Source organism: Lonchura striata, chromosome 4, assembly GCF_046129695.1.
Source record: "Lonchura striata isolate bLonStr1 chromosome 4, bLonStr1.mat, whole genome shotgun sequence".
NCBI lineage: Eukaryota > Metazoa > Chordata > Aves > Passeriformes > Estrildidae > Lonchura > Lonchura striata.
This window is the reverse complement of record NC_134606.1, coordinates 72,534,526-72,551,024: the sequence shown is the minus strand read 5'-3', so window position 1 is coordinate 72,551,024 and position 16,499 is coordinate 72,534,526. Positions and strand designations below refer to the sequence as shown.

General features: G+C 48.0%; 3 protein-coding genes across 3 annotated transcripts in view; 1 reads left to right on the top strand and 2 right to left on the bottom strand.

The window, feature by feature from the left end:
- RUFY3 (RUN and FYVE domain containing 3) overlaps positions 1 to 603 on the bottom strand; it is a 30,793-nt gene extending 30,190 nt beyond the window's left edge. Inside the window, exon 1 of the mRNA XM_077783078.1 lies at positions 310 to 603. Coding sequence (XP_077639204.1) covers positions 310 to 520 — 211 coding nt within the window. The 5' untranslated portion in view covers positions 521 to 603. The remainder of the gene's footprint in view (positions 1 to 309) is intronic.
- Positions 604 to 3,983: 3,380 nt separating this feature from the next.
- On the bottom strand, positions 3,984 to 5,637 carry UTP3 (UTP3 small subunit processome component). The gene has a single exon (XM_021529583.3). It carries the CDS (start codon positions 5,628 to 5,630, stop codon positions 4,047 to 4,049), a length of 1,584 nt encoding a protein of 527 aa, XP_021385258.2. The 5' UTR covers positions 5,631 to 5,637; the 3' UTR covers positions 3,984 to 4,046.
- A 3,956-nt stretch (positions 5,638 to 9,593) lies between these two features.
- Positions 9,594 to 14,399, top strand: JCHAIN (joining chain of multimeric IgA and IgM). Its single transcript, XM_021529585.2, has 4 exons — positions 9,594 to 9,688; positions 12,162 to 12,297; positions 13,181 to 13,261; positions 13,474 to 14,399. Exons 1-4 carry the CDS (start codon positions 9,625 to 9,627, stop codon positions 13,673 to 13,675), a joined length of 483 nt encoding a protein of 160 aa, XP_021385260.1. The 5' UTR covers positions 9,594 to 9,624; the 3' UTR covers positions 13,676 to 14,399.
- Positions 14,400 to 16,499: the final 2,100 nt, after the last annotated feature.

Sequence of the window (16,499 nt, the reverse complement as noted above, 5' to 3'; positions counted from 1 at the left end):
CGCTCCTCAAAGGGCTCTCTGTGGGGCTGGTTTTGCTGAGCTGCTGGGCCAGCACGGCTCACATCCCTCCCCCGACCGCCTCCTTCCCAGCCCCACCGCCCTTGCCGGCGCCGGGAGCCCCGCGGGGCAGGGGCAGCTTTGGGGCGGGCGCCCCGAGCCGGGCGCGCCCGTGGTGCGAGAGCCGCCAGCCGCCCGGGCGGAGCGCTTGGGGCACACCGCGAGGGGAGCGGCGCCCGGGGACCCCCGGCCCGCCGCCCACCCCGCCTCGAGGGAGGCTCCCGGCCCGGGAGCAGCCCCGGTGGTACTCACGGGCTCCGTCCGGCCCCGGGTAGCTCAGCACCAGCACGGGCAGCGCGGCCCCGCCGCGGGGCGCCGGGGGTCTCCACAGCCCGGGCTGCGCGGCCGCGGCGCCGCCTCCATGGCCGGGGTAGAGGAGGAAGAACGGCGGCGAGGCAGGGCGCGCCTCCTCCTCCTCCTCCGCCGCTGCCGCCGCCTCCCCGGGCTCGGGCCGCCGCTCCATGCCGGGGGACAGCTCCGCTTCGGCCCCGTCCCGGGAACTTTCCGCCAGCGGCGGCGGCGGCGCTGCCCGCTCCGCCTCCGCCATCGCCGCCCCAGCGCCCGCCCCGCCCCGGCCGGGAAGCGCCGCGGCCGCCCCCGCCCCCGGGGCTCCCCCCGCGCCGCCGGGGAGCGGCTCGCCCCGGCCGGTGACAGCCGCCCCCGCGGATGGTGCAGGGGCTCTTACCCGTCAAACAAAGCCGGGGCACCATCTCCTACCGCCTCTCGGCTTTCCCCGGGTGAGAGCTCACAGCAGCGTTTTGAGATCCCGGGACAAAAGGGGACAAAGTCCAAGCGTATTCTTTAGTATTAAAACTGCCAAATACAGCGTACTACTGGGAATTTCACTCGGGACATTCTTCCAAAAGACAAGGTAATTAATGTGGACTGTGGTGCTGTCAAAAGGCAGGAAGCACATAAATCTGCCCATTTTTAAAGAACACCCTAACTTCCATGCACTTGAGTTAAGCTAAAACACAGTGATATTTCTTTTAAAATCTCACATTAAAATGGCAAGCGTAAAGTTGTAAAGGCTACTGATTCCTGGAGACTGATTTCTCAGCACTGCCCCAAGTCATGCAACATGTTGCAACTAATTGAACAGATGCTTTAATCCACTTACAAATATTACAGCTGAATGTTGGAATTTCTACGTGCTAACGAGTAAAACAAAACCCTGTGTGTGATGGAATATTATGGAACACAGCTAGGAAAACCCACACAGCTGGGAAAACCTTGACAACAATCAAAGGCAGCAGGAAATGTATTTCCATGTGAGTTATTCAGTATTATTTTCCTTGCCCTGTATACATAGAAATTTCAGGTTGTGATGCAGAAAGCATTATGCCCCTCTCTACTACACAGCACATTTTTGCCCAAGCTTCCAAAGGCAGCCAGGCTAACTCTGTATGCTCATTACCCTTCAACGATTATGTCTTCCAAGGGCAGAAAAACAAAGGAATAGCTCATACCTTGAAGCTTTCTACACTTCGCCTATGTCAGTTCAAATATGAATCATTTATGTGCAGATGTGGCAGGACTGACATTTGGATTACTGTGCTCCAAGGGAGCGAGTGGAAAGGACCCAGGGCAGGCCCTTCCATTGCTGTGAGGGTGACAGAGGTGAGACAAAGTTGTTACCTGAGGTGTGTCCCCCCTGCTTTAGGTGCTGCTGAGGCTGCCAGTCCCCTCCAAGCAGGACCCTGGCAAGGACAAGTGCCATCTCATGGCTGAAGCATTTCTTGGCAGTGTCAGCACCTTCTCCAGAAGCAGTACTAGAAAAGGGAAAAAGCAGCATTAACCAGGATTTTGATCCACTCCTTGCTCCTTTTCCTGATTACTTGTGGTCCTTGCCTGATTTCACATGTCCATTTTCACAGGGATTTTCAAAACCCGTTCACCACCAGGAATTTCCCTTCAGCACAAAACGTTACTCCAAGTATTTCCTAGAGACACTGTACAGGGTCCCCCCCCTCCCACAGCATTAATAATCACAGCATTCCCGTGATCAGCCATACATAAAAGCATATGGGAATTATATTTATGGCTTTGTCCAGTCTCTGAACTAATCAAGTGGACATAATGCCTGGCTAATCTTCATTAACCCAGCAGCTGCCATCTGCCGGCAGGCAGGGCTGGGCCCCTGACACGCAGTGTTTGTCTCCGGCCTCAGCCTAATCCCAGAGCTGCTGGGGAATGTGTCTGTAAGGGCACACCGATTTGTTGTTGTTTCCCTTATTTACTGCTCAATTACAAGTTACCCGATTTGTGCTTGCCAGCTGCTCGGAGCTTTCCAAGGAAGCACAAAGCCAGACCCATGAAAGTCAGTTAGCCCTTCATTTTTGCATCAAGTGTGAAACATGCACAAGCAGGTTCTGTAGTAATGAGCTCAGGGAGCAACACTGCTGGCTATTTTGTGATGCCTGTTACACAATACCATCCCTCCCCAGAAAAAACACCTAAGCTGCTTTTTTTACCCAGCATCTTACCCCAGACTGACCTCTTGGCAGAGCCTCCAGAGCATAATTCAGCATTATCAGCAGCAGTCTCCAATCATGATCCCAGTGGAGAGTTAAAGGTGGGGAAATTCTGCTTCCCACCTCAGCAAGGCTGAAACCCTTCTCCCTGGGAGGGAGCAGCTGACCTGGGAAGGAGTTGCTCATAGTAAGGGCAGTTCAGTGCCCCCGAGACAGGACTGTTCCCATCTGTCCAGCTTAAGCTTATTGTGTTTTTACCTCTTCCTTCAACAAACAGCCTGGAAGATTACCAAGATATTCTCCAGCCAGCAGTGAACAGTGTGTTCCTGATAGAAACAGGCCTGGGGTGTTAAGGTTTACACAGGAGCCCCATAAAGCACATTTCCCTTTCAGAGCACAAGCAGAGCACCTACATGCTTGTATTACAGAACCTGGCCTGTCACTGGATCAAGAGCACACACTTGTCTCTCAGCTTCCCCACGACCATCACACACACAAAACACCCTCATGAGATGCAATCACAGTACTAAATAAAGCAAATACTCTCCTGAAATAATTTTTTATGGAAAACAAATACCTTTCCGATGGTATGGTACACCAACCAAGGCATGGGCTCCCTGAAACCTGTTCCAGATACAAGTCCAGGTTCTACCCAAGACAGTTTTTATTAAACTTCAGAAAAATTATCACTCACTCCTTCACAGCCCGGATTGGACCTGACCACTCATAATCAGCTCCTGACAAGCACTTCGGTGTGGGGTTAAAATGCATTTACCCACACCAAAAGGCATGGCAGTAATCACAACACCCTCAGAGCTTACCTGTCCATAACACCTTTGCCATCTGTAAGGTGGTCCTGCAGCAATGCTACTTAGTCCTGTAGCAGCAGACAACATTTAACATTTATCATAGGAGAAGTTAATATGGCTATCATATATATGGTTATAAAATCTAGACAAGTCCTTGTTTTTCTTCTCACTGAATTCAGGAAGGGAAACAGTATTTCAGACCACGTGAGACTAAGTAATTTAAAAGAAATACCCATACTTTTTAAGCGCTAACAAAGGTGTTAATCAGAACAAAAATTAACTACTACTAACCAAGTCTGTGCAGCTCAACACAGGAACAGGATGGACCAGGACTAGAAGCAAAACAAGAGTAGGCCAGTGGCAGCTGCTGAACCCCTTTCCCAACCCACCCTCAAGAGGTCCATCCATCCAACCTCATCTCCCCACCAGTCCCATTTAATTCCTTTTGCCTGATACTTTCCCTGCAAACTCTCAAGGCTTCCTGTTTAGGGAAACACAACAGCATCACAACAGAGGAAAAAACCTTCAGATATGGGTAAGGTGTGCAAAGGGCCCCTGTGCCGCTTGGAGATGGCACCTTCTAGCGAGCCCCCTCTGAAAAACCAAATACCACCCACCTTCCTTAAGAACAAACCCCACAACACCGTGTATAAAATTTTTATTGGACTCAGTACTGCTACTTGCAGCTCTTACAAAAAGATGACTTTCACTTAAGCTTCCTGCTTTTCTTAACCCCAGCCCGAATGCCAGAGAGTTCCCCGGCATATCTGTGCAGCTCCCTCCGCACCTCGCGGACCTGGCCCTTGCGGCGGATTTTGGCTCGCCGGAATTTCTCCCGATGCTTGACCCGGGGGTTGCGGTCGATCTTCCTCCTCTTGGGCGTGAGGCCTTTGTTCTTGATCATCTGATAGGTAACCCCTCTCTTTTTATTGGGATCCTCTCCTTCTGACACCGCTGCTTCTTCAAGCACATCTTCATCTCCAGTTCTCTTCCTCTTGAGTGCCAGCTTCTCCTCAAACATTTTGTAGTATTTTAGGGCCGCTTCCTCATCCAGCTCTGACTCATCTGACGACTCAGCAGCAGCAGCCTGGCCCTTAACAGGCACAGAGGCACGTTTAGGTTTCTTTTTGGTGCCGTTCATTGTGAGAAAAACCGAAAATTTGTTTTCCTTCTGTAGCTTCTCTTCCTTTTTGTCATAGTAGTTCCTCAGAAGCATACGAACCTGTGGGGAAAGCTTTTGGTCTATGACAGAGAGGTCATTGATGATATTTCTGTACTCCACCAGCCGTTCAATGACCGGGTGACTATGAACTGGCATCCTCTTGGACTTGAGAACCAGATAGAAACTGATATTGGCACAGTAGTTCAGGTAGAGATGATACTTGGTCTGCAAATAGCGACTGCCCTTCCCCTGGGGGATAGTGCCATCTCTGACCATTTGCAGCAGTGGGTGCAGCTCATCCTTGATCTCCATGAGCTTCACCTCAAAGTCCTCCATCAGCTGCAGGAGTTCTGGGGACTCCTGCTTCAGCAGCTTCAGCTGCTCCTTCTTGGAAAGGGCCTGCAGATCCTTATCAATTTTCTGCCCCTTGCTATCGTGGCCTTTCTGCTGCTTAGCCAGGTAGCCCTGGATCATGTCCAAACCATAATCATCCTCCCCCAAATCCCGCACCAACCGTCTCTGGATGACTTGAGCCTCCTGCTCCTCTTCCTCCTCCTCAGCATCGATTTCTTGCTGGCTCCGCTTGCCTTTGGCCTGGGCATCACTCCCATAGTCCGTGTCATAGTAGAGCTGCTTGCGCTGGCCCCAGGAGAGCTCATGGGGGAGCTTGGCTTCGGGATGGCGCTCCTCCAAGTCACTTTCCATGGACAGGACCCCCTCTTCATCCTCAACGTCATTTTCATCTTCCTCACCTCCTTCCTCTTCTCCATCCTCAACATCATTCTCATCTTCCTCACCTTCTTCATCTTCTCCATCATCCTCCTCTGCGCTGTACTCCACAAAAGGATTCCGCTCCTCCGTCTCTTCCTCCTCATCCTCCTCCTCCTCCTCGCTGTCCTCGGGCAGCTGCAGACCCAGCACCTCCTCCTCCTCCTCCTCTTCGTCCCCGGCCTCGTCGCCGCTGTCCAGGGCGGCCATCACGGCGCGGAACTGCTCCTCGTGGAAGCGCTCCACATCGTCCGCCAGCTCCTCGGGGCCGGCGCGGCCGCCGGGCACCTCGGCGGGGTCATCGGCGGGCTCGGGGGGCTCGGCCCGCGGCCGCAGGACGGTGCCGCGCCGGGTCCGCATGGCTCCGCCGCCGCGCTTCCCCTTCCGCTGCGTCCCTTCCGCTCGCTCCGGGCCCTTCCTGTCCAGCCCCGGAGCGCGGGCACGCCCCGGGGACACGGGGGAGCGCCCCGGGGACACGGGGGGAGCGCCCCGGGGACAAGGGGGAGCGCCCCGGGCAGCCCGCGGGGCGGCGCCGTTTCGAGCTGTGATGCCACGTGGAAAAAAAGAAGAAAAAACAAACAAACAACAACAATCCTTTTGTTTCCTCCTCGGGGTTTTCTTCCTCTGGAAGTCCAACCAGTACAGCTGTTGTCTGTGCGGTCATCTTACGGCAACGAGGAAAAAAACACACCTGACACCTGTGCCCTTGTAACCAAAACTTGGTATTCAGTTCCCTACGACCGGATCAAACTCGGAAAGAAGAAGTATTTTCAAAGCTCCGCGGACACCTCCGAGGTTTACACATGACCTCTCCCGTCACCGAATCGCACTTCTACAGGGATACAGGCAGCTTCAGGCTGCACAGCTCGGCAGCTGCTGCTTCATCACCTCTGCACTCGTGACTCTATCCCGTGCGGCCCAGAAAAGGAGCAATTCTTATATTTCAACACCTGGAGACCCTTCCCTAGGAGGGCTTTTAATGCAGTCTGTATTTATACGCCTCTGCATTGTCATCTTTGTGTTTTTGTGTGTCTGTCAGCCATGGCAGAGCACCAGCCCAGCCTCCCACCCTTCCCAAGGGAAAATGACATTAATACTGAGACACAGGGAAGCAATCTGCTTGTATGAGCTGCAGGCAGCCCTGCCACAAGAACAAAGTAATGAGACACAGGAGTTAGTGCAGTCCAAGCTGAGAAACCCAGAGCCTGGTAAATCAGGCATGCACACTTCCCAGCAAGAGCAGTTCCGTGTACAAGTACAGGGGCTTTTCTCTCACCACAGAACAGGTGCAGGTGTATTTATAAATGCTCCTGTCCACCCTTTTGTAGAAAAAAACCCAGGTCAGACAGATATTCAAATTAGCTGAAACAGAGTGGGGTGCTTTACTCACTTTTTGGTGATTCATTTGGATCCTGATCAATCTGTTGGCAAACAGGTCTCAGTTTTGACTTTGAGACACTCAGCCTCTTCACATAGTCACCTCTGGATCAAAGTTTCCTTGCACAAACACAGTTTTTGCCTCAGACCACTTTTCCAAATCAGTCCCTGCCAGTTTTCAGCCATCACCTTGCTGGATACAGGCCTGTAGAAGAAAGAGCAACAAGAGTAACTTGGGTCTGGAAACAGCATCCACTACATTTGTTGGCTATACTTTGGTGTAAAGCTTCACTTGATACTTGACCACTAAATACAACTGTCTTTGGGGACAAGGAATAGCCTCATCAGGTGACTGCTCAGTCCTGCTGGCTTTTTGTGTGAATCCATGCAGAGACATCTGCAGCCAGATCCTGCCAGCCTAAAATTCCAGGTAACTTTTGCAGCTGTGACTTAGAGAAACCCAGGCCTTTCTCATGTCCCTGACCTTGAGAGTTTGAGAGTTTCCATCTTAAGTGTCCTAATCAAGTCTGCCCTTTGAAAAATTGGCATACTAACTTCCACTTGGACTTAAATGGAATTTACATGTCTCCCAAAGTTAATTTCCAAGAGCAGGAAACAATCTGTGTCTATTCAAACCTTTTCCAGGACTTAGTGAAAGCATCAGCCACTTCTGGTGAAGCTGGAGATGATCTCCAGCATGAGTTAGTTGATCCAGTCAACCAGGAGCTGCTAAAGCCAAACCAGTTTGCTGTAAACATCATGGAACCACTGCTACCAAGACAACAATCAGGAACTGCTGCTGGTCTGTTTAGATGCACCATTCTGTTGGCTTCCAAGTGAGAAAGGAGGAGCAAGGAGAAGCACAGGGCAGACTGCTCATGGATGGTGTGTTGTGTGGAGAGAGAGGTCCTGTGCCTTGGTGCTGTCCAACTCTCCCAGCACAGCAACAACAATTTCACCCCACTTCACTCAGGCACCTGCCCAGCTTCTTAGCTGGAAAATCCTGGTTCTGCATGTCTGAGGGCAGCAGGAAGCACAGGCTATGTGAATTGAGACTGAAACCACAGGGCTGGTTCCCATTTCTTTTCCAATTCTCAGTTATTCCACCTCTAGCCTCTGCCCTGCAGGGAGGCTGGGAGTCCAGCTCCCAATGCAGCCCATTGCCAAATGCCTGCTCGCCCAGATAAAATTCCAGAAGTCATCCAGTAAAACAGCAGTAATCCATAAAAATAACAGTACAGAACATAAATCTTCCTCTCAAGATCTAGCAAGAAATCCCCAGAGACATGCAGGTGGCTGAAGGGACTGAAAATAGCTCTCATGTCATCATATCCACACCAAGGGACTGCACACACACGTGTAGATTTAGCAACTGAAATCCAGATATGCTGAGCACCAACAGCAAAGGAAAACCACCAAAGTGAACAGAAAGACACAGCTAGAATTCTGCTCAGTCTCTGCCCTGACATTTGAAAATATTCTCCTTGCATGTTCCCAGTGCCATATTTTTTGTTATTGCAGCTGGGCAAAACAGATCAGCACCAGCCTGCCTTGCTTGTTGTCTATCCTGGTGCTGGCATCCTCCGTTCTTGTATAATTCTAGCAAAATTCTTACAAAAAAGGGTGATCAAACAAACAGTACTTTAGACAGCCATCCCTACCAGCACTGGTGAGCCAGGTGAATTTTTTACTTCCTGCCAAAAATGGGGCACAAGGGAACATCTTGCCCCTGTCTCAGAGAGAGGGCTGCATAAAACTGTTAGCAATGCCTTCTGGGATGGAGAAAGGAAACAACCCCACATCTTTGCTTTGCTACAGACAGATCCCTAACGAGAGCACAAGGTTTGTAAAGAACTGTGGAAGAACCCAATGCCCTGCAAGGAGTTAGCTGTGACCCCCCATCATCCCCTGCCAAGTCCCAAGCTCCCCTTGCACATGAGCACTGCTGATGTAACCTGAAAGCTCCTTGCATCATGCAGCTGCAGGGTGAGGGCTTTGTGCTTGAGGAAAAAGCTCAGGGCACACAACCAGGGACTTGGAACAGTTCTGGCCTTAGGGACTCAGCCAGCAGGGTCTAGAAAAGGGAGACATCCTGCAAGGTCACAGTAGCCAGGATGCTTGGGAGCATTGTCAAAAGAGTTCAGCCTCTTGAAGAAGCCCAGCAAGAGCAACCAGGTCCTTGCTAAGCTTGGGTTTCCCTGAAAAAGTGCCTTTTTCTGTACAAGACACATGGAAATGCTACAGAGACAGCTCTGGCCATTAAAGGCAACATTTGCTCTTCAGAAGTTACATAAATGATCCCAAATCTGGGACCAAAAAAAAAAAAAAAAATCCCAGGCTCTCTCCAGTGCCACTCTCCTCCAGGAAAATCTGCATGCCCAACACCCCAGGGTTCTCTTGGCACCTGGTTCAGGGCCTCTCGTAAACCACAAATCCCATGGAGTTCCTCTTCCATTCACAAGAAGACCAACTCCTCAATGCAGTGAGCAGAGCTGCAGTGGCTGTACCTCTTTCACCCCTGCCCTGTCACCTTTCCTGCTTTGACTGCAGGCTCTCTGGGTCAGGTCCAACCCTTAATTCAGGTTTGCAGACAGCTGTCCAAACAGGATTTTGATTTTTAAACCTGAAGTGGTATAGGACTCAAGGGATTTTAAAGTCTGATTTCTCAAAATTAGGTGCCACAGCTGTGACTCTTGGACTTTCTTACCTCCCACCAGCCCTGATGGCAAGATATCCTTGTACTCAGCAGCTCTGTTGCCTGTTGGTGAAGAACAGAAAAAAGCACAATCAAAGTGCAACCCCCTGCTCCCTTCCCCTCCGAAAGCCAGAGGTCTTGGTGCATTACCACACCTGGTTTCAGTCCCCAGCCACATTTTCCAGTGTTGGCTTGGCTGTTTATTTTAGGAAACCAATTTGCACACACCCTTATAGGCAGAGTCAGGCTCTCCACTCATTCTTCAAAAGAAGGGAAGGCAAGATGAAGAGCACTTGGACTCTGTGTGTTGCCTTGGCCATCTCCTTGGGGATCATCCTTGTGGCAGGTAGGTGAGGAATGAAAAAATGGAAAATTTGGATTAAGACATCAATGGCAGGTTTTGCGTAATTTATTCTGAATTAGTCTAACAGTCAGGAGTCAAACCTCAAAGCTCACTCAAGCAGCCATGCTTCAGTGGTGCTTGGACACCTCAGTGTGTTTCTGCATCAGAGCAGTGGGGTTTTAATTGCTGCCTGGAGGATAAAGTGATGACTAGCTCCAAATTTAAGACTTGATAATTAGGCATTTTTCTGTCAGGTTTCTGGAGCAATAAACTGCAAATATGCATGCTTGTTTTATTGCAGTCCTAGGGATCTTACCTGCTAGATCTAAAGGCTTCCAAAATCTTCCTGGTAATCCTGCTATACAGCTACAGCAACTTATTCTGATCAAACTGTAGTTTATCATGTAACTCCACTGAATTTCTCAGAAACTCTCGATTTCAACTGAGCTCAGCCTGTCCTCCCAGCACACTCCTCAGTGTGGGTCTCAGGTCTCTAGACAATCTGAATCCATCCTGCTGCACATGGTGGACCTGGTCTGCAGGATCAGAGTTCATCCCAATGGCACAGACAGCTGCATCCCTGCATTTCCTGCAGCTTTTGGAAGAGGGCATCTTATTGCTTACCCCAGGCAGTTCTGTTGGGCTACACAGTGTATCAAAGGACAGTGCAATACTGGAAGATGATAAATTTCATCCAAAACCTAGCCAGGTAAGTAAGTATTGAGGAGGGAAGGAAAAGGTACCAGGAAATGCAACCTGTGGACATTTAGAACAGCATTAGCAAATTTTGTATTGAAATACCTTCTCCCCAAGGGGACTTTATTGGGTGACACATGGAGATACTGCAGATAAAATCACTTTTTGTTAGCATTGTAATCTTAAATGAAAAATTGATGGAGTACCAGTAACTTCAACAGCAAAGCCAAGAGCATAACACAAGGTATTAAATCAGGGCAGTATTTTTAGAGCAGTCAGAAAAACCTGCATATGCATAAGATGGTGTTAATCTAATTTTAGAATTAAAGCCTTCTCTGAGAGGTTTTGGGCCAACCTGAGAGCCAATAGGATCTGACTTGAACATTGGCTTTGGATGAAAGATTTGTGAAAAGCTGCACACAATGTTATGTGGAATGCAGCACAGACAGCAGAGGAAGACCTGTGTGATGGACAAAAAGCCAGAGGCTTCCCTTGAGCCAAAAGAGAGGCCAAGACAAGGAGCCATGGAGTAGAGAGGCTTTTCTGGGAAGTTTCTGCATCAGAGGGGAGAGCTCATGTGGAATGATGTGTTGGCAAAGAAGCTTAGAGAACAAGCTAGGAAAGTGATTTACTTCCCAAGCTAGGAACTCCATAGACAATCTTATCTAGCAGGTATAATGCTGCCAAAGGCCACAGAAGCAGCATTTGTAACCAGCAGTTCGACTCTAGGGTCACTGAGGCATCATTTTACACAGTATTCATACCTTTTTCACAGTCACAGTGCCTGTAACAATCTCAGAAATCCTGAAATGGAAGAAGATGAGACTAGGATATTAGAAGGGAAGGAAGGACCAAAGCTTTTAAGTGCAAGTAACTCCAAAATCCTTTATAGATATGATTATCCCAGCTTTTTTCAGCCTGTTTCTTCTTTATGACTAAACTAAGGGACAAGCAGAGCAAGCAATAACTGAGATCCATATGAGTTCAAAACGAGTTGTCCCCATATGACAAAAATGGGTCTGGTACTGCTAAGCAGGCTGAAGGTGCTGTAGCAAGAATGATGCAACATCAGCAGCATCCCAAAAGCCTCTGAGTGACACCTGGAAAGTTTTAGCCTCCTTTGACTGAGTTTCATATTGAGTAGCATGCTAGAAGCAGCAGTCTGGAGGGGTAAATCAGGACTGGAGTTTTCCCTGCAAACCACAAGCATCATCTGGACCACCTGCCTTTCCTGCCACGTCAGGGGCTGCCTCCTTGCTGGGTCTTCCTGTGCTTTTTGGCAGCTGTTCCCACAGGAACCTGAAGGGCAAGATACCACTCTAGGAAAACTGACACATCTGCCACATTGGCAAGGTCAGAGACATTTATTTAGAGATGAGATCCAAACTGGGGTTTGGACTGCTGGAGCAGTCTTGGTGCATGACAGTGGACTTACATAACCAATTCCTAGTAAAGGAGCACTTCAGTCACCAGGTGTGGCTGGGACTCTCTTCCCATGTTACCCTGCATGTTTGTCCTTCACCAGGCACAGTGTCCAGGTTCCTAATCTTGTCCTTCCCAGTACCACCATCCCTACATACAGCAGCACACTGAGCTGAGCAGGAAGACAGCTGAACTTATCTTTACTAAGAGACTCACTTGTACCTGCTGCAGCTTCAACTTAAACCAGTCCAGGTGCTGTGATGGTGCATTGCTGGCATTTTCACCCCTTGGCTATCTGCTAGAGCAGCTTTCAAGGATTTTGCTATTGATTTTGGGATTGCCTATCCTGTGCTTGCAGGTTATCCAGTGAGTCCCCAGGATGAGGAGTACGTGCTGGTCAATAATAAGTGTCAGTGCGTAACAGTGACCTCAAAGTTTGTCCCCTCCAAAGAAGATCCTGAGGAAGAAGTCCTGGAAAGAAACATCCGCATCATGTAAGTGGCAGCCAAGTATTTCATAGAGATGGTGAGCAGGAGATGCAGTATTATACCAGTTTTCTTTGCATTGTTTCTTATGTCCCAGAACTGATGAAGCCAACAGCTTTTCATGTGGGCTTCTTTCTGTGGTATCCTGAGTATTTCAGTTTGATAAGTGCTTTTTCTGCCTCACATGAACCTCTCTGGTGCTTGTCCCTTCAGATACAAAAAACATTTTCATGTTTTAGGCAGACCAGTAATAACTCCACAAGATAGGCTGAGGAAGTAGATTATGAACTATCAAAAGTTGATCTAACCTAAAACCAGTTAGGGCCCATGACACTGGATTGACATCCTGACCTGCAGAAAGCCTGGGAAAATAGTTAATGCCTAAAATATCAGTTTAGGCCTAAAGTGATAAACTACCAGTTAATGCCTAAACTGTCTCCCATGAGATGGAGCTCAGTTCAAGAGCAGGACTTTTTCCTGTCCTCTCCACTCACACAAACCTAACAGAAGTATGTGTGTCTCTGGGAAACAAGGACCAGCTTCAGGCCCAGAGCTGCAGGAGTGCTGTAGACCTCACAACAGGAGAACCACTAATTAAACATCCTTGTCCATCAGCTTCAAGGATCTGCTAGCTCAGAGTTTAACAAAAAATAACACTCTCAACCCTGTCACCTTGCAAGTGGCACTTAGCTCAATTACTGCAGTCCTCTCAGGGAGGGTTGTTGCCTTTGAAGGTACAGAGGACCTAGCTCTCCTGTTCCTGGGGTTTGATTTGGAGAAGGGTCAGAATGTGAATAACCTGAAGAAGATGAGAGTTAAAATTGCTCATAACAGAGCAGACTCTATTTAATAAGCAGTTTCCATGCGAGTGACTCTCTTGCCACCTTCGCAGAGTTCCCCTGAAGGCTCGGGAGAACATCTCCGACCCCCTGTCTCCACCCAGGACCACTTTTGTCTACCGCTTGAGTGAACTGTAAGTAGTTTTATTTCCTAACTTCACTTGCCAAAACTTAACCCGCAGCAACTCTAAAAGATGCTCGAGGGCCAGATGTTGCCCTGGAACACCTAGAAAGGGCACAGCACTCTCCTGGCTCTACGTGCAGATAAGCAAGAAAGACTGGGGGTTCAGCAGGGGCATCTTTTCACCTAACTCCTCACACTTGTTGTATTTTCCATGTCTTACAGCTGCAGAAATTGTGAACCCATAGAAATTGATCTGGGTGGGGTCATCTACCAGGCCCAGCAGGGCAACTCCTGCGAGGAACCTCAGACCTGCTACACCTACGACAGGAACGAGTGCTACAGCTCCCCTGTGCCCCTCCTGTACCACGGGGAGGTGAGGCAGGTCCCAGCAGCTCTGACACCAGACTCCTGCTTCACTGAGTAGCTCGGCTCTCTGCTGTGCCAGAGCCCCGGAGCACCCCCGTTCCTATCCAAAATGTATGTAGAGCACCATAGCACGTGGATGGCAGCACCCCAGATGCTGGCTCCTGCACTAACCCAACTTGTCTCTTCCCATTTCCAACCTCAGACTTGTGCCATTTCCAAAGAGCAGCTCCTGGCTTTCAGTCTCCCTTCCAGTGTTCCTAGCACATACCTGCAAAGCCATGCTGTGTCTCAGACCCCATAGAGCAGATTCCCAGCAGATATAAGGCAGCCATTCCCCTGAAGTCAAGGGAACTACACTGATTTACAGCTCTGGGGAAGCTGTCCTTTTCAGCCTCCTGCATGTCTCTCCCCAGCAAGGCTGCCACAGACATCAGCGCAGGTGTCTGTGCCCTACCTTCCCTGAGCTACCTAAAGTGACCTCTGCACAACCTTCACACAGGCCTTTGGTGACATTAGCAGCATTTATGCCCCTAGAAGAGAGCTGTAAAACCATAACTGAGAGAATATGTGGGACCCTTCTAGTACTTGGACATCTGCAAGCTTCCAGTTCTCCCAGATTCAAAGACCAAAAGATGCCACTAGCCTGAAGTGTTTTGTAAAGTTGCCAAGCCCTCAACTGTGCCAGGAATACTCAAATCTTCTGGGAGATGCTGGGCATTTCACTTTCCCCACTGCTTTACTGATATTGCTGCCTTCTTCCGCATCTGCTCTTGGTTATTGTGGTGAAAAGAAAGAAAAATCAAATTGGCTCAAAAAATCAAGTTGGCTCAAATTTCTTTACTTGTTCCTCATCTTGCATTTAAAACCTCAAAAAAGTCTATGAATGCAACATAAATTGCTAGAGCAGGACCCTAGTTCAGGGTTCAGATTTAGAGTGATGAAACAGCAAAAACCTTATTCCCACAATTGTAGTTTTGTTAGCGAAACATTCAATAAACTTTTTTCTGCAATCAAGCTGTGTGTTGTATTCAATTCAACAAGAAGGCATAAAAGGAAGCCAAACCTACAATAATATTCTTTTCTCTTTGACAATTATTCAAACTCTGCCTAAATAACTGCTTATATTTACAGGCAAAGTCTCCCAAAACACCAGAATAGAAATCTTTTCATGCACTTGAAGAACCTCTTGACAGATTGAGGCTGAACTGCTTTATCATTTTAGAATCAGCTCTGCATCACTGAGCTCCTTTGATTCCAAATCAGTGCAGGATAAGAGTCTCAAAATCCAAACATCACCTAAATTAACTCTTGAAACTGCAATCCACAGACCCGAAGTTTTCATCACCTCTGAATAGAGTACTTTTAAGGCAGGTGATCTGGGGGACATTCTTTCATGTGCAAGGTAGCTGTCCTAAAGAAAAAAATCTTGTGGGGCCAAATTTTAAAGAACAAAGATAGAAAAATTGATTGACATAAGTTATTCTGATGTTATATCAGAGTTATGAAAAACAAACACGTAAAAACACCATTTTCCCCTCTGCTTCATGCAAAAAAGTCAATTCAAAGAAATGCCAGGAGCAAAGGGCTTCTTGGCAGCCTAAGTATTGCACTGGGCATGTATAATTCACCAAAATTTGTCTCAAAGACATTTTAATGTTCAAAATCATTCCCCAGTCTCAGGGTGCTGTGATATTACAAGTTATTAGACTACAGTTATGAAGTAAAGCCTGAGAGGGAGAAATCAGAGTTCTTTTGCGTGTCACCTCTTTAATCCTCATAGAACATGAAAAGGTATTCATTCGAAATTAGTATTTTGGAGGCACTCAAGCAACCTTTAGAAAGCCAATTTGTCATTTCAAACAAACCTTTGCTATTCAGTTACTACTATAAATGTGCTAGGTTTGACCTTGAAACAATGATGTGTGACAATTCCTCCCCTCAGAGAAAGAAGCATTTGTGCTGCAGGCAAACAAGTGCTACAACAAGCAGAGCTGAGGCAGAAAAGCTTCTGCTTCCACACAAATACCTCACATCAGCACCATCAGCTGGACTGTTCTTCTCCCCCTGGAGCTGCAAGTGACTGTGCATTACTCAAGCCATTACAGGAACATCCCTCTTTTCCCTTGAACAAAACAAGACAGATCCTATGTCTCAAGTCAGCAAATAATTTATGAGTCATTGCCTAGAAATAAATATTTCTGTTGGATTTAAAGATTTTGGTGGTTTTTTTTTTTCTTTTAGGAAAAGAGCATTACCCTGTTTTCAATTACATTGTTACAAATGCTAAGTCAAGGAAGACAAATTCCCTACAGCCACTAAAGGCCAGGAATTGACATGGAGTTTAAATGAAATGTTGGCAATCAAATACATTAAACTTGTTCAAGTTAAACCTCCTAGACATTGTAACAACTCCAACTCTACAGCTCTTGATAAGATAAAAAGCTGGGGCTGACTGCAGCAAGAGCAAAAGAGAGCCAAGAGCTGCCCATCTCCAAATGCCCAGCCTAACATCATGTGCAATTCTACCCCACCCATGAATTCTGCAGCCCCAACTACTACTTAATTGATTTAAAAAAATAGAAATACGTGGCACAGAAATACCTCAGTGCCTTAAGAGCAACTTCAGTAACAGCTTGCCCTTTTTTTCACTTTCTAATAGAGCCGAATTTACCTTGAGAACAAAATCCATTCTTTTGAGTGTGTTGGTTCTCAGTGCTTCTTTTTTTTTTAGAGCATGGTAAACCCATGTGTCAACTATGTAACAAAAGGAAAACCTTCTAACACTCTCTCCAGAAGTCCCTACAAAAGGTAGCAATTCCATACTGGAAAACAATTCATTAACAATGAAGGGAAAATGCCAAACTTCTCTATAATCCCAGTAA

Coding starts and splice junctions, on each gene's coding strand:
- UTP3 (XM_021529583.3), bottom strand. CDS start 5,630: ATGCGGACCCGGCGCGGCACCGTCCTGCGGCCGCGGGCCGAGCCCCCC.
- JCHAIN (XM_021529585.2), top strand. CDS start 9,625: ATGAAGAGCACTTGGACTCTGTGTGTTGCCTTGGCCATCTCCTTGGGG. Junction 9,689..12,161: donor GGGGATCATCCTTGTGGCAG/GTAGGTGAGGAA, acceptor CTGTGCTTGCAG/GTTATCCAGTGAGTCCCCAG. Junction 13,262..13,473: donor GTCTACCGCTTGAGTGAACT/GTAAGTAGTTTT, acceptor CATGTCTTACAG/CTGCAGAAATTGTGAACCCA.